The following is a 26454-nucleotide window of genomic DNA, read 5'->3' as shown; positions in this document are numbered from 1 at the left end:
GGTGTGGTATTCCTATAGGTAGATGTGATCAGCTGAGAATCAGCTGATGCAAGCTTGACTCACGTGACCTGCCAGAACTAACGCTAAAGCTTAATTTTTCAATGTGTCATATCAAAGTTAAAAATTCAAGTATTGTGACAAAATTAATTTTGTAGGGTGCCACAAATTTGTTAAAATTTCCAATGGGTGCCGTGACTAAAAAAAGGTTGGGAAACACTGCTTTAGTGAATCAGACTACACAGATCAGACTGTATGTTGTGTGCTATCATTGAGGACAACTTAAAAGAAATAATTCTAGCCCTTGAATAGTTGTGCAACTAATAATTTGGCAAATGCTCTTAAATTTACAAACCTTTGCTAGTAAGTAATGTACTAGTAACATAAATCTTAAATTTAGGCCTAAATATTTTTTTAGTACATGAAGTGCAAACTGAGATTTACAATATGGTTGACTCGCTTGCTCACAATTTTGCTGTTGCAGGCTATTCAGTAGCATCTGTTCTTGCTGTATTGAAATTGTCTTCAATAAATAGATAAACAAGCCCAGATGCTTCTTCTTACCTGACATTCTATGACTTGGATCACTAAAAACCATCATACACATCTTATCTTTGTCTTGCCAAGAAGATGATTAATGGTTAGTGCGCCGTTTTATTTCCACCCCTCACCTAAGTAGCCTTGAGAATCCTGTCACATGTTGAAGGCAATGAATGTAGCTGTATAATGTAAACACGTTAAAGCCTTCCTGATATTGACCAGATGCCCAACATTAGCCCACTCGATCGCTTAACGCGTCTCAGATTGTTCATCAGGCCGATTGAATGACGTCGTCCCTTCAGGTTCTGCATTGAGCTGTTACATTCCAATCAATATACCTTAATGAAACGCATGTCATTTGTCTTCAGGGTACAGGGGTATCGATGCCAAATGGGCAACTCAGTCATAGGCCCAGATTTGATTCTGTAGAATTTGACAAATGTTCATCTACAGGTCAGCTTTCCATTCTTCGTAATATGATTTGGAGGCTCTGACTGTACAATCACAGTCAGGCAGGCACTTTGTATGCAGCTAAGCTCCCAGCATGCTTTGAGTCTGCTCATCTGGGGCATGTTGCATTCCTCAAATTTATGCTTTGATCAAATGCAAATATAAAGATAAACAGATAAACAGGATTTGGCCTGACATTCACTCAAGGTGGTGCTTTGTGAAGCAGATTAGTGTTGCTAATTTCTCTTCTGGTGGAGTTTTAATTGGCGTTCAATTCAAATCAAACTCCTGCCACCATCCCTAGGGGCACAGAGACTGGTGTACTATGTCTAAAGGGCATGTGCTGTCTGATGTGCGATATCAGCTATGATGGCTGCTTTTTCATAAAATGTTCATTATAGTCTATATTTATGCTAGTATTCTCAATAGGCATAATTCAGGTCTCTGACTGTATGACAATATTGTCTGAGCGGTGTATTGGAAGCATAAATAAAGACTTATAATTAGCAGCTTCCTCATTTGGTACCTCAAGCAACAACTTTTGTTTGTGTGCTTGTCACAGTTTTATTTGCCAGTTACACTTTATTTATAGGAATTTTAGTAGCTACAGGAATTCAATTTCCCTTTTCTTATCGGAACACCTTTTTCCTCTGAGGCTTTTGAGGAGGTGTGCAGGAAACCACACTCTGTGTTTTAAAGCTGATGTGTGTGAAGCTTAATAATTAAAATGTTTATGAATAATTCATTCTGCATCTCTTTGTGCGAGCACAACTGTAGCTGTGCAAGCTTCTATATTTAGCATCGGCATCACTTTTTCTCTCTCTTTCTCTCGCCGCCTTTCCTTGAAAAGCTCAACACCTTTGGGTTTTCATCTTGACACTGTTTAACACGGGAGGTTTCTTTTTTATTTTTGTCACAGAAATCCCTTTTCATATATATGTTTTGAAGCCTGCACTAAGCATAAACCAGAATTGAAACCAGTGTAAAATATTTTCTGAAACGTTAGCTTATATTAAGTTGAAGGTTATTTTTAATTCACAATGAATTATTACCTCTTTCATGTTCCTAAAGTAGATCAAGAGAGAGAGAGAGAGAGAAGGGCGACCCACAGCGAAACCTTAAACAGAAGAAAGAAACAGAGTGGCAGGGTGAAAGAGCTCACTGCTTCTGTTTAAGACAGCACAGTGGCCTGGCATCGCTACAGAAACGGATGCGTGATCATGATGCTGATGACCAGCTGTGTGCGAGTGGATTGAGGGACAAACTGTTGTTTTTAGTCTCACACATGATCAGTTATACATTCATAAACACATGACTCTGTGTTTTGTATGAAACCATGTCAATTAATAGTCCAGCTACTTTGAATGAGTGAAATAAAATATGCACAAGTTGAGGGGCTTGTTGCATTGTGAGGTTATAAATGTCCTTAGGAATCTAAATATAATACAATCAATTCAAGCACATCAAGAGTAAAAGGTAACAAATTAATAACACAAATGAATTAATTAATTAATAATTAATAACAAATTATGCAACCACTATAAGTACATTCAACCTTACTCAGATACAAACAGTGCACTCATGATAAGCGGTATGTAATATATAGCAATTCTCAACTGCTTGATTATTATATATTAAAAAAATATAAACTATGTTATCACTCAGCGGTATATAAAAAGTTGGATACATAGTGAATACTACTTTATCTTCTTACATACTGTATACTCACACAAAGCAATATGTACTAGTATGTAGCAAATCTTGGCTACATGATTTTTTATCTAAACTGTATTATCCCCCAGCTCTTTATATAATGTTGGATATATAAGTCATATCTAACTTTATCTGCATTCATACGGTACACTCACATAAAGCTATATAAAGTCTACTATATAGCATATTTCAACTTGTATCATTGCAAATTGTAGACTATATTATCGCTCAGCTTTAATCTGCTAAATGTGACTAAAAAGTCATGAAGATATGAAGACATTATAAATATTAACATTGTGATACATTTTTGTGAAGCTGCTTTGAAACAATTTGTATTGTGAAAAGCACTATACAAATAAATTTGACTTGACTAATAAATAATATCTAATCTGAAATAAGTAACACTGAATCTTTGAATGTTTACTAGAAATAGTGCATTAAATAAGCTTTGTTCCAGAGGCTCAGCTCTCCAATGGTGGCTAGTTGTCCTTATTGGATTTTTCATGCAGTAGAAATTTTATACTTATCACAATCAAACTGAGTCACACACAAAAAGGCCAGTCCTCTGTACTGTAGACTTCCATGATGTATTCCTCAGATCCCACTGATCTATGGACCCCTATCGATCTGGGAACTGCCCACAGGGAGCTACAACAGAGAAGACCAGGGGCCACCTGGATAAAAGCACACACAAAACGCCTCCGTAAAACACCTCCAATTTGGATTAATAAACAACAAACTTGACATAATAGTGTACATACCATTATGCAAATGTACACTTGGCATAGTTGCCTTTTTTTTGCAACTGCCGGAAATTGAACAGAGGATTTTAAAAATATGCTGTCTATTGAATTCAACAGTCACACTCAAAAGGCAATTTTCAGCAATTGCTGGTTTTACAAATGTAATTGACACAATTGAATGCACTCTTATTGCAATAAAAGCACCAGCGGAGAATGAATTTGCTTTCAATGACAGAAGGCACTTTCATTCTATCAGTGTTCAAGTAATCTCACCAATGCAGATGTGAGGTGGCCTGAGCCAATGCATCGGTTTATCTTACAATAATGTTGGCAGCTCATCTGTACATTTAAATTCTATGTGATGACTGGTTTAGAATATCTAGTGAAACTCAAATATTCTAGTAGCAGTATTCAAGAAATCGGAGGGTCTGTTGTGGGATTTAAATAAGTGAATTTAAAGTGTTTTTTAAAGATTAACCTTAAGGGAGCATTAGATGATGGCAAAGGTATCAATTTACATTTTAAAATAAGGGAAATAAATATTAAACATTTCTGTAAATATCCAATATTGGCCAATATTCATCTAATATAGTCCAACAGTGATTTATACAAATATTTAATATTGGCAGATAACCAGTATGGTACTGGTTTTTGTGTGAGGAACAGACATAAATTTAACCCGTTATTCACTAAAATTCTTCATCAGAGAATTTGTTTGGAAAATTAGTTTTATTTATTCATTTATTTTTAAATATGTGTTAGTGATAGTCAGGAGCCACACTCTGCATTATGTGTAATATATCATAAAGAGAGGCAGGTCCCAGAACAGAGTGATCATGTATTGCAGTTATTACCATCATCAAACTGACAGGCAGAACATAATAGCTGTCTGATTTAATCTAGACAACATCTTCTGATTCTTGAGACGATATCAAGAACACATTTATATTTGCCATGCACAGAAACAGCCATATTTCCACTTAATTTCAACATCAGATTTTTTGTTCTTACATAATGTTTTCCTTCTGTCATAACAGGCGACAATTGGAATCGACTTCCTGTCAAAAACTATGTATTTGGAGGACAGAACGGTAAGCAGTCTAGCATGTTCTAATACAGCAGTAAATCAAATGCACACCTCTGTTTTATAGTCCATGTCAAAACAGAAGAGTTTTAATGAAACCATATTGAATCTCCAAAGCTTTTTTATTATACCAGCTGGATTTCTGACAGTTTTAGTATATGGCTGGAAGCTCGTGTATCAAGAAAATAGATCGTATCCTCTAGAGATAGTCTGGAGTTTATAACCCAGAAATGATTCCATGACCTTCAGCGAAGCAGTTTGGTTTTATAAAGTCATATTGATCCAGCTCCTAGCTTGGCTCTGCATGTGTTCATGTAATTGTGTGTATGTGTGTGTTTGAGAGGCTGAATAATTTGACTGTTTAGTTGGGGATCTCTGACTTGCAGGTTCGGTTGCAGTTGTGGGACACGGCAGGCCAGGAACGTTTCAGGAGCCTCATTCCGAGCTATATAAGAGACTCCACCGTAGCTGTGGTGGTGTATGACATCACAAGTGAGTGTAACACACACACACTCCAATGATCAAACCTCCTCTGAAATACATTACCGAGAGCCAAATAATCAAGGCGGTTAACATGATTACAGCTGCCCGATCTGTCAATTTGAGATGTGATCAATGATGATTCCCCTTCTAGGAAACTCAACACTCCTCCCCCTAGGGGGTACATTGGGGAATGCAGCCTGCATGACCGGTGTCTGAAGCACGTGTGAAACAACGGCAATCTATTGGCCCACCTGGCCCATGACGGCATAGGCGGGATGCCCGGAAGTATAAAAGGGCACCTGCTGAATACATCATCCACTTTTTGCTGTCTTCAGGAGCCATCTGTTTGAAGTGCGTGTGAGAGACCAAAGCAGGTGAGCGGTGTGGAAAGTGTGTGCCTCTGTTCCAGAGGTTTCTGGCACTTGAGGACACACACAATCTATCTGTCATCTGTTTTTGGTCAGGAGCTTGCTCATTGTGAGAGTTATCCAATGAAAAGCTCCATTCGCGTTTGTCCCTCTTCTCGAGAGATGAGTGACAAGCGTTTGCGTCTCGCAGTTCGGGTCCCGCTGTTGCCGAGGCACGGCGAATACACGGATCGCGGGGTTGAGATGCCCTTTTTGGGTTATCGGATCCCGCGGATAGCGCTCGAGTCGAGCAGTGCCTTAGGGAATGTGTGCCTCCGTGTTTGGATTCTAACACTGGAGGGCATGTTCTGCTTTTGCATTTGTCTCGGCGAAAAGAGTTACATTGTGATGAGCCACGATATCAAGGCTCTGCTCGCGTTTGTTCCTATTCCCGAGGGATACGGAACAGAGCGTTTGTGTCTCGCGGCCCGGTCCCGCCGTTGCCGCGGCACAGTTATCTAAACTCGAGGTCATTGCTTTGATCTGCGTCATCCTTACACCCTCTCTATACGGTTGTCAGATGCCACAGATATTGTTGGGTTGTTATGACGATGAAGTGTGAGCACAGAGTCGTTTCAGCCCTGATCCTGCGAGATCGTGGGCGGAGCTATATTTAGCTCGGCCGTGCCTCTCTAATATGCATGTTAATGTGTGTGGAGAGCCTCGCTGGGTGTGAATATATTTAAATATCCTGTGGAGAGAGGCTTGCAAGTTTTCTCTCCCAGGGTTTTCAGCACCTAGAGTGGTTATGGGGAATATCTTTTTGCTGTGGAATATGGCGGTCTGAGGGCAGCTATATTCTAGCCTAGAATTTAATAACTAGGTTGGGTTCGCCTTGGCACAAGTTCTCGATTAAGTGCTGAAGTCTTTGTTTAGGAATCTGCTATTCGAGGATAGGTGTGTTCCAACGTGGAAACCGCTTCCCTTTTGGGGTTTTTAGATTGTGGTCTCTGTGAGCCCCTTGCCTGGACTGTGCTGTCTCCCCTTCGGGGTTTTAAATAGATGGCCCACTTCTGTGGCCTGGGCAATCTTCAGCCTTATCTAAGAGAACTGTTATTCGAGGATAGCTGTGTCCAGCCCTCTTGTGCTATGGCTACTGCTTACATCAGGCTTGATCTTGGACTATGATGTTTGTGTTCGCTCTTTAGCGAATCATTTACTGATGGCTTGGATCTCCCTCTTGTGAGATCTTGGTCAATAGCATGGTGCTTTTCTAGCCTAATGTGGGACTGATACAGATTGGGGACCTCCTTAATATAGCTTTCTAAGTATAAAAGGGCACCTGCTGAATACATCATCCACTTTTTGCTGTCTTCAGGAGCCATCTGTTTGAAGTGCGTGTGAGAGACCAAAGCAGGTGAGCGGTGTGGAAAGTGTGTGCCTCTGTTCCAGAGGTTTCTGGCACTTGAGGACACACACAATCTATCTGTCATCTGTTTTTGGTCAGGAGCTTGCTCATTGTGAGAGTTATCCAATGAAAAGCTCCATTCGCGTTTGTCCCTCTACTCGAGAGATGAGTGACAAGCGTTTGCGTCTCGCAGTTCGGGTCCCGCTGTTGCCGAGGCACGGCGAATACACGGATCGCGGGGTTGAGATGCCCTTTTTGGGTTATCGGATCCCGCGGATAGCGCTCGAGTCGAGCAGTGCCTTAGGGAATGTGTGCCTCCGTGTTTGGATTCTAACACTGGAGGGCATGTTCTGCTTTTGCATTTGTCTCGGCGAAAAGAGTTACATTGTGATGAGCCACGATATCAAGGCTCTGCTCGCGTTTGTTCCTATTCCCGAGGGATACGGAACAGAGCGTTTGTGTCTCGCGGCCCGGTCCCGCCGTTGCCGCGGCACAGTTATCTAAACTCGAGGTCATTGCTTTGATCTGCGTCATCCTTACACCCTCTCTATACGGTTGTCAGATGCCACAGATATTGTTGGGTTGTTATGACGATGAAGTGTGAGCACAGAGTCGTTTCAGCCCTGATCCTGCGAGATCGTGGGCGGAGCTATATTTAGCTCGGCCGTGCCTCTCTAATATGCATGTTAATGTGTGTGGAGAGCCTCGCTGGGTGTGAATATATTTAAATATCCTGTGGAGAGAGGCTTGCAAGTTTTCTCTCCCAGGGTTTTCAGCACCTAGAGTGGTTATGGGGAATATCTTTTTGCTGTGGAATATGGCGGTCTGAGGGCAGCTATATTCTAGCCTAGAATTTAATAACTAGGTTGGGTTCGCCTTGGCACAAGTTCTCGATTAAGTGCTGAAGTCTTTGTTTAGGAATCTGCTATTCGAGGATAGGTGTGTTCCAACGTGGAAACCGCTTCCCTTTTGGGGTTTTTAGATTGTGGTCTCTGTGAGCCCCTTGCCTGGACTGTGCTGTCTCCCCTTCGGGGTTTTAAATAGATGGCCCACTTCTGTGGCCTGGGCAATCTTCAGCCTTATCTAAGAGAACTGTTATTCGAGGATAGCTGTGTCCAGCCCTCTTGTGCTATGGCTACTGCTTACATCAGGCTTGATCTTGGACTATGATGTTTGTGTTCGCTCTTTAGCGAATCATTTACTGATGGCTTGGATCTCCCTCTTGTGAGATCTTGGTCAATAGCATGGTGCTTTTCTAGCCTAATGTGGGACTGATACAGATTGGGGACCTCCTTAATATAGCTTTCTGAGGGTGGTTATATTCCAGCCATTGGTATGGCGGGTTGGGCTTACCTGAATACTGCTATCTGTGTTCCATTGCGGTTGAGGTGAGCCCTCTTATGGAGTGGCCCCTTTTCCTACAGCCTAGCTATCTGAGGATAGCTATGTGCTAGCTCAGTGATTGCTCCCCTGCTTAGGGTTTTAAGTAGCAGTCTTTTGAGCCCTTACCTGGACAGTGATGTCTCCCCTTTTGGGTTGTAAGTAGACAGCCCACTCTTTGTGGTCTGGGTAGTTTCAGTCGAGCCCCCCTTCTGGTAGCCCATCCTAGTACATGGCTATCTGATGATATATCTGTGTGCTAGCTCAGTGACTGCTCCCCTTCCTAGTGTCTTTAAGTAGTGGTCTCCTTGAGTCATCGCCCAGATATCACTATTTCCCCTGCTAGGGTTGTAAGTAGATAGCCCACACTTTGTGGTCTGGGCAGCCGCATAGGAGGGTTTACCTGGTTATTTAGTAGCTGTGCGGGACTAGCTGTTGATAGCTCGGTGATTGCTCCCCTACTTAGGGTTTTTAAGTAGCGGTCTCCTTGAGCCCGTACCTAGACAGTGCTGTCTCCCCTGCTAGGGTTGCAAGTAGACAGCTCACTCTTTGTGGTCTGGGAAGTTTCAGTCGGTCCCCCTTATGATAGCCCTTCCTAGGTGCATAGCTGTCTGAGGATATCTGTGTGCTAGCTCAGTGTCTGCTCCCCTTTTTTAGGGTCTTTAAGTAGCGGTCTCTTTGAGCCCTTGCCTAGACAGTGCTATCTCCCCTGCTAGGGTAGTAAGTAGATGGCCCACTCTCTGTGGTCTGGGCAGCTCCGTAGGAAGGCTATCTTGGCTATGTTATTCTGGTCCACAAGCCTTAGTCCCTAAGGTCTTATGAAGACCTTAGGGACATAGCTATCTGAGGATAGCTGTCTTCTAGCTCAGCAGCTACTCTCTTTACCTGGGATTTAAGTAGCATCTTTTGAGCTCCTCTAGAGGCTTTCTAGTTGGCCTCCTCAGTGGTCTTGTGTATCCAGACTAGTTCTGCACACATAGCATAGCTATCTGATGATAGCTGTGCTCTTAACTTGGATGGGATGTTCTCCTTGATTTATTCGGGTTCTTCCATTTCTGGCAAATTGCCTAAGCGGCCCGTGGCGTCAGTGGCATGGCTCCTTTCTGAGGAAAGACTTTGTTTATGTCTGTCGTTTCCCTGGTGCTCTCCCACCAGGTGGACAGGCATGCGCCTCGGCACAGCGTGATTGGATTTCGTTCCCCAATGTGCCCCCTAGGGGCCATGCCTTTGGCCTGCCTGTCTACATCTCCTTCAGACAGCAAAATTAGATGATGTATTCAGCAGGTGCCCTTTTATACTTACAGGCATCCCGCCTATGGTGCCATGGGCCAGGTGGGCCAACAGATTAGCGTTGTTTCACACGTGCTTCAGACAGCGGTCATGCAGGCTGCATTCCCCAATGTGCCCCCTAGGGGGCGCAGTGTCTCGTTCCCTCTCGGGGAACTTTCTATCTGTAAAGTGTTACAGGTCTGCCCTTGTTTAGCACTATAACCAGATAGATTCAACCCCAAAGATTTAAGAAGCATGTAGGCTATTTTTCACAATGAAAACATGATGGTTTTATTGTCCGTAAGCCCCACTGGGACTTTTAGAGACAGAGTAAACGGTGCACACAGCTCTGTTGGTGTGACCAGGAAACACAAAGCTTGATTTTATAGGTAAAACAGCCAAAGTCAGTTTCACCTTGAAGCAGAAGCAGGTTCACTGATGTCAGGCTGCACATGAGCAGGTGTAATGCCATAAAAAAAACTTAATTTATTAGTCAGTTGAATATTTCAATAATATGTAAACAGCACACAGTGATGTACAATATAGGACAGGATATATTTATTGCATTTTGTTAAGGTAAGAAATTTTATAAGCTCAACTACAGTGTAAATTTAATTTAAAAAATCGAATAAAAAAAACTAATTAAAACATTCTGATAAAAAAAATAATAATTCCAAAGTACTGGAAATAATAATGATATTATCAACACAACTTATAAATCTGTTATGGCTGTCGATTAGTTAAAAATAAATAAATACCTGATTACACAGGTTTCTCTAATTAACTGCACTTAACATTAAAATTTGTCAAAATATAAATATTTTTACATACAATATGCAGATAAATGTGGAAACAACATAAAGATAGTATTTGAAATACTTAATATTTTAAATATTTATTTAATTGCACATTTTTACTAAGTACTATGATTGAAGGCCTGAGTTACTGATTCTGATGCTTCTATTCATTTTTTTTTTTTTCAATTTCTGGGCATAAAAGTAGTAATTGTAGCCATTCAACATTACAGTGTAATGCAGTATACCAGCCTAAACGGCAAATTATCAGATTGTTTTTAATTTGCCATTTATTAACAATTATGGAACATTAAAAATATGATAACAACTTATAATTTAAGTTATCTTAAAACAATATTTAACAATATTCAGCTAGGTACACATGGACCATCCTCGGTCGGCCTCTCTCTCGCGTTACAAATTATTTTGGATACATTAAACAGCCAATATTAATAGCAGAGTCCGAAATCTAGATTATTTCACTGTTAGCCCAACAAAGTATTTACCACCTTCTGTCTCTGTTTTTCTCCTATAAAGATGTGAATTCATTCCAGCAAACTTCCAAATGGATCGATGACGTGAGAACGGAGAGAGGAAGTGATGTCATCATCATGCTGGTGGGCAATAAAACAGATCTGGCCGATAAGAGGCGAGTTGTCTCACTCTCAATCTTTCTCGCACGCTTTTATTTTTAAGCTGCTTAACAAGGCTGATTCACTCACCAGAGTGTGAATTGAAGCTGACAGTTTCATTAAAGAGATTCTCTGAAAAACAAAAGGAAAAGGAAGCCTTATTCTCACTTTAGACTTCTGAGAATAAAGGATGATGGATAATATGAGAACAAACCCTATATTTGTGTGAAAGATAAGAGGTAAAGGAAGCAATGCAAAAGTAAAACATTGTTTAGAGAAGGTTTGCCCTAAAAGGGACTCTCCCTTACAGTGGTTAAAGCAGTGATGCTTAACTACACTTAGTATTAACTTACAATTAAGTTTTAAAATAACAAGCTACTTTTCCCCCCAACCTGTTACAATGAAGTGAGGCAAAATGCTACATTACTGTTATATATTTGTACACATGGCCGAATGAGCCGAGGTAATAATCTATGTAGAGTTGAGAAGTATAATTGTTTTTAGTGAATTGATTCGTTTGGATTGCTACTTTAAATTAATTTGTTGACAAAAAATATTTACCAATCCAGCTAAGTCTCACCTTTTAAGATTTAGATAAATGCTGCTGTTCATCACTGTTTTTGACTCAGTTATACAGTGTTAATTTGGCATTCTGGATGTATTTAGTGGAAATATATTCGTGCAAAAGTGTGGGGTTAGCAGGATTTTATTATTTATTTATTGGAAATAAATTAATACTTCTATTCAACAAGGATGCATTACATTGATCAAAAGTGATCGTAAAGACATTTGCAATGTTACAACAAATTTCTGTTTGAAATTAGTGCTGTTCTTTTGAACATTCTATTCATCTAAGTATTCTGAAAAAAGTTTTCATAAAAATAATAAGTAGCGCAACTCTTTTCAACATTGGTAATAATAAGAAAATGTTCTTACGCGTCACGCAATTCAGCTTTGCCATCATATGAATAAATTACATTATAAAATATATTCAAATCGAAATCAGTTATCTTAAACTGTAATAATATTTCAAAACCTTACTGACCTCAAAGGATCATGTATGTTCAAGTTAATGTTGTTGCCCTATTTGAAATCTACGCCAGATAAATATTGCTCTGACTGACAAAAAATGTCACAGTTCCTTTTTTTGTTTGCTTATTAATTTTTTTTGTATATTTAAAAAGATATTCCCCCCCTTGAATAGCTTAGATGTAATTAGTTAGTTTTTGTTACTAGATTGTTGTTTAACTAATTACTTTTTTAAATGAGTAACTTAAATTATCAGTAGCTTGAAATCTTTGGGAAACTACTCTTATAAATAGGAGCTTCCCCAACACTGCTCTCGGTCTACCCTTGTTTTAAAACTTCCATGTGTCTTGCTTTAATCAGTACAAAGCCTGAATTTATAGTCACCGGCCCTAACATTAGTAAAAGCATGCAGTTGGGAGCAGATCTGTATTAAAATACTTTTATAAATATGAAATTTCAATGTCAAATGTTGCACTGTAGACATATCAGAGAAACGTGCCATCAAACAAATTAAACTTTTGTATGAAATGGGCATTTCATGCTTCACTTACTCAGTCTTACAGAGATGTGGGAGCTCAGGGGTAAATACAGCTCAGTCTCTCTCTCTCTTTTGTCATTTTCCTCTCTCTCTCTTTCTCTCTCTGTGTGTCCCAGAGGGAGGTCAATGTTTTCCTCTCTTTTCTTCAGTAATAACTTGCCTCGATAGTTTTCATCCTCCATTGCGCCTCCTGAGCAAAGACCAGGTTATCCATACTAATTCACAGCTCTCAGTCTTAGGAGACTTTGAAACAACAGAACAATTTTTAGAAACAGAGCAGATTATTAGAAGCAAGAGCAGTTATTACAATTAAATATGGCGAGAAAACTGACAACTTGATTGTTTATCTGTTTCCAGAGACCACTTGGCTTGATATTTTGTTATCCAATGCATTGAATTTTGTACATTTTATGTTTAGCTTACGAGTCCACAGGTGTACAAATACTTTTGAGTAGACTGTATTTATTGCTTGCATATAAATGAATTATACAATACCAACAAATATTTGGCATCGGTAAAAGTCTCTTCTGCCTTTATTTGAAACGGTAATATTGTGAATATTACAATTTAAAATTCTATTTTAATATATTTTAAAATGTAATTTATTCCTGTGATGGCAAAGCTGAATTATCAGAAGCCATTACTACAGTCTTCAGGTCACTCTTTCAGAAATTATTCTAATATGCAGATTTGGTGTATAAATAAAATTTGGTATATTATTGCATTTTACTGTAATGTACTGTAATGTATATGTGCTTAAAGTTGAATCTAATCTAATTGCATCTGTTATCATATGATAAATTTGCATAATAATGCATGAAGTAGAGTGGATTTATTTAAAGTTTAAATATGTCACTTTGTTATGCATATGTTTCACAATATATTTCTGTTCATGAGTTCAACGAATTAACATGACACTTAGCAGGAAATAAGTTTTTGAAGGAAACTTGATTGTTTGTAATAAATCACCATGGTGATCAATACCACATGCTGAGATAGAGCTGAACTCTTTCTATTGTAACATGTTTAAAAATGAGCGTTATTCAGGATTTGTTTCCCTGACGACTGTGGTGGAATGTGGCAGGTGGAGGTGGCTCAGGAACAGAGGAACAGGCTGATAATGGAGGCACTTAGCTCTGTGATAACATGAAACACCCATCGACTCTCATTATCTCAGCCTGGATATTTAGTTCATTTTGTAAATTGCCTATCAAGAATTAGGTTCATTTGTTTCAAAGGTGGCATTTGTGCCCATATTTTAAAAAAAAAAAACTGCAAGACTTATTCTTTCCATAGACTTTAAACAACTTGGCTGTTTTCGGAGAGAAGCGTAAAGAATTTGATCAAACTAAAGACTCTTCAGAGATATGAAGGATGCAGTACTACTCTATAGGTACTCAAGATTAACATTAGATTGGCAGAAACTGTGTGTTACCTAAGTATACCTTCTGTAAGTCATACTTTCGTATAAGGTTGGTCTGAACCATTCTTAGCTATACCTTATCACTGTTGACAGTTCACAGTTCATTACATCTCAGTCTATACCAGGGGTTCTCAAAGTTTACATTCAAAGGTCTGAATCTGAATTCTCATCAACATCAAAAGGTCCTAAATGATTGTTATTACAAAACTTGCTTTTAATAAACATGCTTATAACTTTATATAACAATCCAACTTTATATATGCTAATGATCATATGATGTCATCAAGTTGTACTTGCGTTTACTCTCTGAACTGTTACGTGTTACAGTAGGCCTACTGCATTTTTATACAACTAAATGCCCAATAAAGCAGTTCTCATTTACATATTTTCTGTTTCTGAAATAGTACTTCAATGTAACCTAACTGAATTCAACTGAATTTCTAAAATATTGAATTATAACTGCAATACGCTGTTATACAGCAGTGAATTATATTACTTTGTTTATATCATGCAGCACAAACGTCCGTCTGTGTAACAAAATATGTGCATATTTACAGACGAACTACGTTCATATGCCCAGGCCAGACAGTCAACAGTGATAGGTTTTTGGAAACACTGTTTTTGTTTAGTGTAAATGTAGATACTATGGAAAATATATTAGTGGTATGATAATATAAATGACCCTTTCAAAGGCCAGTGAAGGCATACTGACAGTTAATGATACGCATGATACGTTTGGGGATGATGTTGCGGGTTTGCACACTCATTTTGAAATGATATAAAATACCCAAGCTTGGATTTAGTTTGCAATTTGGATTGTTTTTATAAGATCCCATGAGTCCTGATAAATGCAATTTCAACTATTTCTGAAGTGCTTTATTACTGTCTTGCTGTATTTTTGATCACACAAGAGACTTGACTCACAGATAACATAAGAGATTTCAAAAACATTCAAACATTTTGCAGACCCTACATTTCTGAACATTACTGTAATATAAACCTGATTTCCAAGTCTTCTGAATCCAAAAGTAACTAAATGATAACAAATCAATGACATTGATAAATTCACATCACACCATAAAGCTGTGAGATTAGACTGTCTCATGATGTTAGACAATAACTGTAACAATATTGACTACCAAAGGAGACTAGATTTAGGCTGTTTCACAGCAATAGATAAGACTGGCTTTAGACCAGTAGATGACACTGAATTAGTTGTTGTGAAAGAAGACCGACACTGTGGGATTTGTATAACGATGGCACGATGCCCTGGGGAGGATTAAAGTGTTTGTGGCATGGCGGAAAGTGCCATGTAGTTATTGTGCCAGAGGAAGTGAAAGGTTAAGCAGGGCCTGGCATCTTGGACATTAGTTCCATTAAATATGAACGCTATGACATTAGACATACTGTCCTACTGCCTTTATGGAAGTGGTGACAATGGGCTGGTAACTTCACGTAAGTTTACATTCAAAGGTCTGAATCTGAATTCTCATCAACATCAAAAGGTCCTAAATGATTGTTATTACAAAACTTGCTTTTAATAAACATGCTTATAACTTTATATAACAATCCAACTTTATATATGCTAATGATCATATGATGTCATCAAGTTGTACTTGCGTTTACTCTCTGAACTGTTACGTGTTACAGTAGGCCTACTGCATTTTTATACAACTAAATGCCCAATAAAGCAGTTCTCATTTACATATTTTCTGTTTCTGAAATAGTACTTCAATGTAACCTAACTGAATTCAACTGAATTTCTAAAATATTGAATTATAACTGCAATACGCTGTTATACAGCAGTGAATTATATTACTTTGTTTATATCATGCAGCACAAACGTCCGTCTGTGTAACAAAATATGTGCATATTTACAGACGAACTACGTTCATATGCCCAGGCCAGACAGTCAACAGTGATAGGTTTTTGGAAACACTGTTTTTGTTTAGTGTAAATGTAGATACTATGGAAAATATATTAGTGGTATGATAATATAAATGACCCTTTCAAAGGCCAGTGAAGGCATACTGACAGTTAATGATACGCATGATACGTTTGGGGATGATGTTGCGGGTTTGCACACTCATTTTGAAATGATATAAAATACCCAAGCTTGGATTTAGTTTGCAATTTAGATTGTTTTTATAAGATCCCATGAGTCCTGATAAATGCAATTTCAACTATTTCTGAAGTGCTTTATTACTGTCTTGCTGTATTTTTGATCACACAAGAGACTTGACTCACAGATAACATAAGAGATTTCAAAAACATTCAAACATTTTGCAGACCCTACATTTCTGAACATTACTGTAATATAAACCTGATTTCCAAGTCTTCTGAATCCAAAAGTAACTAAATGATAACAAATCAATGACATTGATAAATTCACATCACACCATAAAGCTGTGAGATTAGACTGTCTCATGATGTTAGACAATAACTGTAACAATATTGACTACCAAAGGAGACTAGATTTAGGCTGTTTCACAGCAATAGATAAGACTGGCTTTAGACCAGTAGATGACACTGAATTAGTTGTTGTGAAAGAAGACCGACACTGTGGGATTTGTATAACGATGGCACGATGCCCTGGGGAGGATTAAAGTGTTTGTGGCATGGCGGAAAGTGCCATGTAGTTATTGTGCCAGAGGAAGTGAAAGGTTAAGCAGGGCCTGGCATCTTGGACATTAGTTCCATTAAATATGAACGCTATGACATTAGACATACTGTCCTACTGCCTTTATGGAAGTGGTGACAATGGGCTGGTAACTTCACGTGCACCTCATCATATGGTATTTGTAGTGTTCTATAAATTATCTTTGTCAACTGCTCCTGTTGTGACTCTGAATCTGCAATCACACTTTGGATGACTGAGTTATACAGTGTAGTGAGTGTCTCTGTGCACAGGAAAGATATTAAAAACCTTGGGTCAGACTGTTTCCATGGCATCCAATAATAATTCAGGAATGAGCAACCTGTCAGAACATTTGTGTTTATAGAATTTTTAAAATACATACGCACACATATGCATACAAATGCTAAAAGTCAGAAAGAGCTTTATTGCCAAGTATGTTTACACACACAAGGAATTTGTCTTGGCGACAGGAGCTTCCAGTGCAGAAGAAAGTACAGACATAGTGCAAACATACATAGGAATTACAAAGTAGAGATGAAATATTGTTCAGGCTGAATCTACCCTGTGGGAAAAAAAAACCTGTTCTTGTGCCTGGCAGCCGACTAGAGGGCAGCAGTTGAAAGAGAGAGTGGGCTAAGGTGTGTGGGGTCAAAAGTGATTTTCTTAGCCCTTTTCTTCACTCTGGAGGTGTAAAGATCCTGACTGTATGTTGTAGTCTCTTGACATATGATTTGGTAGCTGAACCAAACCAGACAGTTATGGATGAACACAGGACGGACACAGTGATGGCCGAGTAGAACTGTTTTAGCAGCTCCTGTGGCGGGTTGAATTTCCTCAGTTGGTGAAGGAAGTAACGTCTTATACTGTAATATTATTGGAATAACAGATATAAAGTCAGTGTGGGTGTAATGCATGCATTTCTGTCCAGAGGATGTTTGTTCTCTCAGAGGAACAGATGGCACTGCACTCTTCCAGACACACTACTTGATGTCAGCTGAGATTAACTACACTTGAGCCAATACCAAACGAAAAGAGACACATTTAGCCCAACCTAGTACTGTATACATCAATCTAAAGCGTCAAACACAATCAATTTACTCTCCACTTGAAAAAAAAATGTGTTGTGTGGAAAAGCACAGGTTGACAGCCTGCAGCACATTAATCAACTATTTCAAGGTCAAGATGTACCGTATGTACAAAGAGCAGTGCTGAATGATTTTTTGCCATTTCGTAGAGTTAGTGATAAAACGGTTTGTGAAGAAGTGAGCGCTGAAAGGACTGTAAAACTCCTGAATGTAATCACAACAACTTTTTGAATATAGTCAGATATGAACTCAGTTACACATGCATGCTAAATACATATGTGCTGTTTCTGTGAGCTTAAGATGGCGCCGGATAAAACATTTACAGTGGGGAAAAAAAGTATTTAAAGATTCAGCAGACCTGGCAGGAAATTTAGGCTGACAGGACATTCTGCTCCATCAACATTTATAACTTGAGCTACACAGCCTCTTCTTAATCCCATCTTTCTTTTTGTGAATATCAAAATATTTAGTTTGTGGCTACTGAGGGACTTCAAAAGCACATTCGTCAGCCAGAGATAGACTTCAGTGTCAGGTTTGGAGTCCTTGGGTTGGTTTTCAAGTCATTTATTTTACTTAGATGTAAAAATGGTTAGTTCTGCCATGGATGAATAGAGGGCTGCATCTCTGAAGAGACCATGTTATCTCTGAGACTGAAGGAAGTCAAGTTGGCATCATAGGCGGAAATTGCCTAAATTAAAAACCACACTGTTTATTTTAAATAATATAATGATATATCCTTAAAATATTTTTGTAAGTAGTAAAACAATATTGTGATAATACTAATAATAACCATGATAATTTTGGTCACTATAATCGTGATAAGAAATTTTCATACCATTTCATCCATAATTAATATATACTGTATACAGTCAAACCAAAAATTATTCAGACACCAGATATAATTTTTTCTATTTTTTTACTAGTGCGTGCAGGACACTATAGTTAATTTATGTAAGTGAGGATAGCAAAATAAAGTAAACTGTGACATATTATACCCAAAAAATCTTCATAGAGTGGACTACCAGTAAAATTGATAAACATTTGGGACCAAAAATTATTCAGACACTTGGACCTGGCTATGTTTTGCTTAAGTGTTATCTGACATTATCAAGATGAATTGTCAACTCTGAGTTCTTGTCATATTTTATTACCATTTTCTAAACTATAGCGAATAAACTGTGATAATGTGTCTGAAGGTGTCTGAATACACTTTGGTTTGCCTGTTTTTTCTTTCTTTACCAATTAAAATGTAATGTTGGTCAGTGATGCAAATGATAAGATGGAAAATATTTACAACATTTTAGTTTTATAATTTACCCATACTTTGATATAATGCTATTTAGAGTGAATTTCAATTACATAATGTAATTAAGTTCAGTATCACAGTAATTATATCAATAGCAAGTCTTGGGGGCACAGTTGGCACCATTTACAGAGAATGAGCTGTATAATTTGAGAAGCAGCGAGCCAAGAATGCAATTCATGAGTTAAGTAAACTCACAAATGCCTCTGAGCTCCTGTCTGTGGAGAGAACAAAAGGGAACAAAAAATGGTTACATCACAGATGTCCCAGCAGACAGAGCTCAGTGGTTTAAATACAGCATGTCCTATTCATGTCCCACTGTTCTGAGATACAGCTGGTCTCCTCTTCAGCCTACTCATTTCTCTCAGCCACCTCGCAAACTCTGTCACGTACACACATAAACATGCTCCATAGTCACATACATGGATTAATATCACAAGTGTGTCATACAAATGAGGCTTAATTAATGAGCCTTCCCTTTGTGCAATTAATCAGTTTCAACATCAATTAATTAGAGTTAGTAGAGATGAGGGGAGGGAGGCAATGACTGATGCCGTTGTCTCAGTCTCAGCCTGTGCTGTCTGATAATACTTTACCCATAATCTGTGACCCACTAACCACTTTATCAAATACCATTTCCATTATTGAGGTTTTCATAAATCTTGTAGGGCTCCTGTCAAGGCTGGGCAGTTTCGTGATAGTGGTTGCCATTACTGGCAGAATGATTATTTGCTTTATTTGTTGTCCTGGTAATGTGGCCTCTCTTTGCCATTATTCTTCATGGATTCCCTCCTGCCTGTGTTGGGTTTTTGATGCTGGTGTACTGGTGTCTCGACCAAGGAGGTCTGGAGAAAGTACCCTTCAGCCCATTCCCATTCATCTTAATGAATCTGTTGCTCAGCTGGTGCACAAAATCTGATATAAAATCTGCACCACCCCTCCTCCACCCGCCCCCAATTATGTATCTCTTTTAAAACATACTATATTACAGTGGTTCTCAACCAGGGGGCCGGGGTTCCACTAGGGGGACTTTGAATGCAATATACAAAGTAAGGCAAAACAAGTAAATCTCAATAAATGTCTTATTCCCTCATACATCTACTGGATGGAAAAAATAGTAATTTATATGTTACTTACAAATAAATAAATACTTGTGTCAGAATGGCTGGCTATTTATGAATGATAAAAAAATTTTAATTTACCTTTACATTTACAGTTATGTTTTTACAGTTTTGTTCAGAGCAAGTTTGAAAAGCAATTGGTGAACGAGCCAACAAGAGGTTTTGTTGTGTTGTGTTGTGTTGTTGTGTTGTGTGCTGTGCAAAATAATGTAGTTGCCAGCAGGAGCTTATTGGACCCTGCTAACCAGCAAAACCTTGGTCCCTTAACCAGCAGTATCAACCAGCAATATTTTTGGTTAGTGATCAGCATGGCTGTGCTGGTCCAGTATCCAGACCAGCACTAAACCAGATTGTAAATTCATGGTTTCTCAGCAGGTGTCATCACAGTTCAGTAATATTTTATAAATAAACTAATGAATAAAAATCTTCAACCTTTTCACAGGCAAATCACGATTGAGGAAGGTGAGCAGCGGGCCAAGGAGCTGAGTGTGATGTTTATCGAAACCAGTGCCAAGACAGGCTACAACGTCAAACAGGTGAGTTTTACCTCAACACTGTCAGTGGAAAGAGTGGCCACAGCATGTGGGTGTGAGAAACACTCTGCGTTTGTTCTGATTTCTCTTCTGAGGTGCAGCTGAAAGCATGATTCAGGATGACTAAGCACCAAGGTGGGAGAGATCAGATGTGATGCGCAGCACTGCTGTGTTTTCTCTCTCTCTCTGAGAGCCGGAAGTACGTACAGCACACAGTGTGTGTTGTGTGGGCTAAAGTGTGTGTGTGTTTGTTTTTGTTAGTGTCAGCTCTGTCTGACTGGATCACAGAATGCGCCAGTCGTTCAGTCATTCTGTCTGACCAAGCTTTGCTTTCTTTGAGTTAAGGGTTGTGTAATTAGTCAAATACAATAGCAGTCGTGGCCTAATGGTTAGAGAGTTGGACTTGTAACCCAAAGGTTGTGGGTTCGAGTCTTGTTACCAACAGGGATTGTTGGTGGGGGGAGTGAATGGCCAGCATTCTCTTCCACCCTCAATACCATGACTGAGGTGAGACCCTTGAGCAAGGCACTGAGCCACAGCAAAAATGGCTGCCCACTGCTCCAGGTGTGTGTGTGTCTGTGTTCATTACTTGTGCACTTGGATGGGTTAAATGCAGAGCACAATGGGACACCATACTTAGGCACACTTCACTTCACTTCTTACTAACTGTGCCTCTTTTAGAAAGACTTTATAGATAGCGATGTGATGTTATAAAATTGTCAACATTTCTTGAAGGTCTTGAAAAAGTTTAATTTTATGAGCTTTTTGATTTAAAAAATCTTTAAAACACACAGTGTTACAGTTCACTGTATTGAAGTAATAATAATTTTAGAATTTTAGTGCATATAAGGGATGTTTGACATTAGTATTATAAAAAAATACACAAATTAGCAAATTCAGTAAATATTTAAAATTATACAATTATTGTATTAAAGGTCAGTAAATTATAAAAATACTTAAATATTTTTTGGAGAAAAAGGTTGTTACAAAAAATAAATCTAAAGAAATATGTAATTTAAAATATATTTCAGTAAATATTTAAAATAATAAATGGTAAAAACTTTTTTTCATGCACCCCAAAGCACCCTCTTGTGGCCCCCTGGAGGTCTCTGGACCACAGTCTGAAAACCCCTTTATTTTGATAATAGATATGTGTTCAATAATTGTTTATAATTAAAAATATTTGATATTGAAAGAATTATTTCACCAAGTAATATAATTCATTATCCTAATATTGAACTGTATTAATATTGTGCATTAATATGAAATGTGCAGTCTTCAAATCAGAATTTAGAGTCTCTCCATTTTGCAATTACAGTTTGAAACTTGAGGCCAAATCTATGTAGTACTGTCATTCTTCAAATGTAAGAATGAGCTGTGTTATTGTGCATTGTTCCATCAGCTGTACTGAACACTAAGACTTTATTCTTCTCAAAGCCATGTATCACTGTTTCACAGGAGCACTGACATTACAAAACTAAAATACACTAAACCTCTGACACAACATATTATTGTCACCAGACGTGGAGCTGACTTGTTCCAGTCTTCATTACAAATTGAGGTAATTTCCAAATGACTGGAGCATGCACGTTTGATTTTGTGTTGTCTGTAGCAGAGAACCACATTCATCTGAGATTACGATCAATACCGAAATTTTCTTATTTATTTCTCCAATAACAGCAACATTAGTTAAACTGATTACCTCACAGAGGTAATTGCAAAATGATCAAATATTGATTGAAGAATTGCAGGGTGTCAGATCCTTTCCAGAATGAAATTGAACTCTTGTGTAAATAATACAATGCTCAACAAGTTTTGATAATAATAAAAATAATAGAGTCATTTGTTGTATAGCAGTGTTTCATTGCTGTAATTTGTAATAATATGAAGTTTCATTGTAAATGCATAGCAAGAACATTGTTAATTTTCAGTTTTGAAAAGGTCCGTACTTTAGTATAGAATAATAAAGTGATGCATTTTCATCTCAGTCTTATTTTTAAAACAAATGAAGTGGCTCTTTTACATGCAGTGACGTGTGTGTGTATGTGTGTAGCTACTTAACCGTATTTTGAGAACAAATTTGTACCCACAAATGAGCTAAATCAAACATAAAGTAAATAAAGTTTTTCATTTTTTATTTTTGTAAAAATACAGAAAGATTTCTGTTAGGGTTAGGTCATATACCTAGCTATATATAAAAACAAAGGAATTATATGGATTGTGCCCCATTTAGTATTAGAATCCCTAAGCAAACAAAAACATTGCTAAGAACAGGGAACTAAAAAGACTGAAAGATGAATGTTGTTGTTGTTGTAGATAAATATGTTAGCTAACACTTACACAGTTACTCAGCAAAGCGAGTACTCATCCTCACCCTTCTGATGTGTAAAATGACAAATGTGACACGGTATGGACACACGAAATCAAAGGCCGCAAGTCAACATTAAGTGCTCTATTTGGAACAATGCCTGTCTGTTTTTCTTAATTGAAATGGTTTTGTGTTCTTTTGTTTTTGTCCCAGCTAAATTATGTCTCTCTATCTCTCTTTCCTGTCAAAAACAATGACCTGAAGGTAGTTAACAAAATTAGTCTTTCTTTCTGACCCTCTCTGCTTAATGTTCCAGTGTGTCCCATTTCCCTGTGGCTCGTCCATTGTGATTGATGGCATGAAATGAGAGGGGTGGGTGGTGTTGGCTACATAAGCTCACTGCCCTGTTTGATATGATTGGGAGTGAGTAGGGCTATATATCATTGCAGTATAGCCTCATATAGCTTCTGGGAACAGCCCTTTATAGAGGATGGCTGTAATGGAGGTGTGTGGTGGGCCATTAATTGCCTTGCTAGGAGCGGTATGCTAGCAATGCATTGCAAGTTTTAGAAGGCAGAGCCAGACTAAGTGCTTTTTGCTGTCCCTTTATCATCTTCTACACGGAGTCCGCTTTAAAGGTCAGCAGGTGTTTTAGTCTGTGACATTTATGATTTTGAAAAGAAGCACTTGCATGGGATCTTCATTTCTATTACTATATATAACAGGGCAGGCCTGCTTCAGTGCACCAGAGAGAGTCCTCTTTGCTCCAAATTGCTTTTTTACAGGTTTAAAAATGGTTCAGCTCATGTTTGCTGCCAGAAGGCTTCACAGTATGACACAGGGCGGTGGCTAGACTATTTTAAGTATTTTTTTACTTCATGCAAAGTATACCAGGTAAAGGAAATAACCAAGAAAATATCGACTACTGCTGATATAACTAAAGGTGTGGTAACATTACTTTTTTACTTACACATTACTTATAAGTACTTTTGTTTTTTTTTAAATAATTACAAATTAATAATGAATCGAAGCAATTAAATGTTAAGAACTCAACTAATAATAGCTTCAAAACATACAAGCAAATACAAAGTAATAAAGGGAAACATATCTATTTTAACATATCTGATGATTTGTCCTGTCATTAACACATAACTTACATTACTATATACTCTTAAAAATAAAGGTTCTTTATTGGCCTCAATGGTTCCATTAAGAACCTTTTTAACATCCATGGAATCTTTCCATTACACAAAAGGTTTTTCTTTATAGTGGAAAAGGGTTCTGATTATTAAAATGGAAAAAAAATGGTTCTTTTAAGAACTGTTCATTAAAAAGTTCTTTGGGAAACCAAAAATGCTTGTTCTATGGAATCACTGTGTAAACCCACTTTAGGAACCTTTATTTTTAAAGGGGTGGTTGATTATGATTTCACTTCTTTTTTTTTCTTTTTTTTTTACTTTAGTTTAGTTAGTGTGTAATGTTGCTGTTTGAGCATAAACAACATTTGCAAAGTTACGCCGCTCAAAGTTCAATGCAAAGGGAGATTTTATTTTACAGAATTCGCTTTTTAAGGCCTACAAAACACGGCTTGTATGGACCACAACAAGCTTCTTCCCATTGTTGTAGTAAACAACAGTGTATTTATAGATACATTGTTATTTGCAAATAACAGTGTATCTATAAAGTATAAGACAACTAACAACAAAAAAACATACAATTCTGAAACGTCCTGTAAGAGCTGTGCTTGCACAGGTTCTGGTCGATCCTCTTCACCGATATTCTCTGGGTCTGATTCTGACTCAAATTGATAAGGCAATATTGACACCATTGTTTACCATACACCGGAGCACATGCATCTTCCGTTTTTAGGAGAACGAAAACAGCGGTGTAGAATAAAGGTAAAATATGTGAAAAGATTTTTACATACGAAGCATGAACACATGTTAGAGTACACCCCATAAACACAATCAAGCCTTCAAAAATAGCTGATTTACCACCCCTTTAAGAGAGTGTATACTGCATTCTAAACAGCATAAGAGTGGTGGGTGAAACTACACATTGTCAAATAAAGCCCACTTCAACCTTGAAAGCTTATGAAAGTCTATATACACTCACCGGCCACTTTTTTTAGATATACCTTGCTAGTACCAGGTTGAACCCCTTTTTGCCTTTGGAACTGCCTTTATTCTTTGTGGCATATTCAACAAGGTGCTGGAAACATTCCTCAGAGATTTTGATCCATGCATAACACAGTTGCTGCAGATATTTCGGTTGCACAACCATGATGTGAATCTCCCGTTCCATCACATCCCAACGGTGCTCTATATCATAAATGAATGGATACAGGAACGTGCACAGACATTTTTAGGGGCAGGGGCTCAAGTGGAAAAAAGGGCACTTCTCATATATATATATTATTTTTTAAATGATCTAAACAAAACGTTAAATATATTAAGGGTATGCAATATTGACAAATATATCTGGAATTTTATCGATCTTTAATATTAGATGATATTTTGCTGAGTGTGTTATTGTGCTGGTATCTTAAGGACTGCCGTGGACAGCTGACTCCTAAAATTTTTGATATTCTTCATATTCTGTGTGGTGATCAGTTCACAGCAGTGATAGAAATTAATATTTTCCAATAAGTTTAAATAGATTTTTGCCTTTTATGGCAAAATTAAAAATTTTTGCCTATTAATATTAACAGCAATTATTATATGATGCAATCAAACTTATAGCAAAATGTGGTAGTTCTGTATGTGGTTTCTTAATAAGAGGCTTAATGACCTAATCATTTAAACAGTTGATTCATTCAGGAATGAAACAGTGTCATGTAGAGACACAAATTGGAATTATATTTGTTGGCGAAATACAGCAAAAACAGGCAATATTGTGTCTAAAATGTAAGTGTCTTAATATTAACTTCTTGTTTATAGAACTGCTGTATAAAATCAATATCACATTTGTAATCATGCTGCTTCTTGGTGTAAAAAACGTCAGTCTTCACGTGATACTGATTAACTATATGGAATGATATATGAGCAATATCACTCGAGTACGAGAGTGATACCGGCTCTATATCAGCATGGCTGTGATTAGGCCAGAGGCACGAAGCTAGACGTTTCTTCCTATATTGACTAGCGTACTCTACGATTCACTCAGTGAGTAATTTAAAGAAAACATAGACCCGACTAGAACAAGCGGAGTGATACAAAATTGTGAAAGGGCGTTCATGTAGCGATACCAGTACAATATCTCACGGTTCTCCACCATTGCAAGTTATGAGGGAGCGTGCAATTGGCATGCTGACTGCAGGAATGTCCAGCAGAGCTGTTGCCCGTGAATATAATGTTCATTTCTCTACCATAAGCCATCTCCAAAGGCGTTTCAGGGAATTTGGCAGTACATACAACCGGCCTCACAACCGCAGACCACGTGTAACCACACCAGCCCACGACCTCCACATCCAGCATCTTCACCTCCAAGATCGTCTGAGACCAGCCACCCGGACAGCTGCTGCAACAATCGGTTTGCATAACCAAAGAATTTCTGCACAAACTGTCAGAAACCGTCTCAGGGAAGCTCATCTGCATGCTCGTCGTCCTCATCGGGGTCTCGACCTGACTGCAGTTC

The 26454-nt window shown here is 38.1% G+C and overlaps 1 protein-coding gene across 1 annotated transcript in view; it reads left to right on the top strand.

The window, feature by feature from the left end:
- The window catches only part of LOC107552273 (ras-related protein Rab-6B), an 87733-nt gene that overhangs the window by 48079 nt on the left and 13200 nt on the right, over positions 1-26454 (top strand). Inside the window, exons 3-6 of the mRNA XM_016234135.1 lie at positions 4481-4534; positions 4914-5019; positions 10746-10857; positions 20420-20513. Coding sequence (XP_016089621.1) covers positions 4481-4534; positions 4914-5019; positions 10746-10857; positions 20420-20513 — 366 coding nt within the window. The remainder of the gene's footprint in view (positions 1-4480; positions 4535-4913; positions 5020-10745; positions 10858-20419; positions 20514-26454) is intronic.

Source organism: Sinocyclocheilus grahami, unplaced genomic scaffold, assembly GCF_001515645.1.
Source record: "Sinocyclocheilus grahami isolate Dianchi unplaced genomic scaffold, SAMN03320097.WGS_v1.1 scaffold444.1, whole genome shotgun sequence".
In the NCBI taxonomy this organism is placed as follows: Eukaryota; Metazoa; Chordata; class Actinopteri; order Cypriniformes; family Cyprinidae; genus Sinocyclocheilus; species Sinocyclocheilus grahami.
Note: the sequence above shows the minus strand (reverse complement) of the source record. Positions and strands in the feature narration are given on the sequence as shown.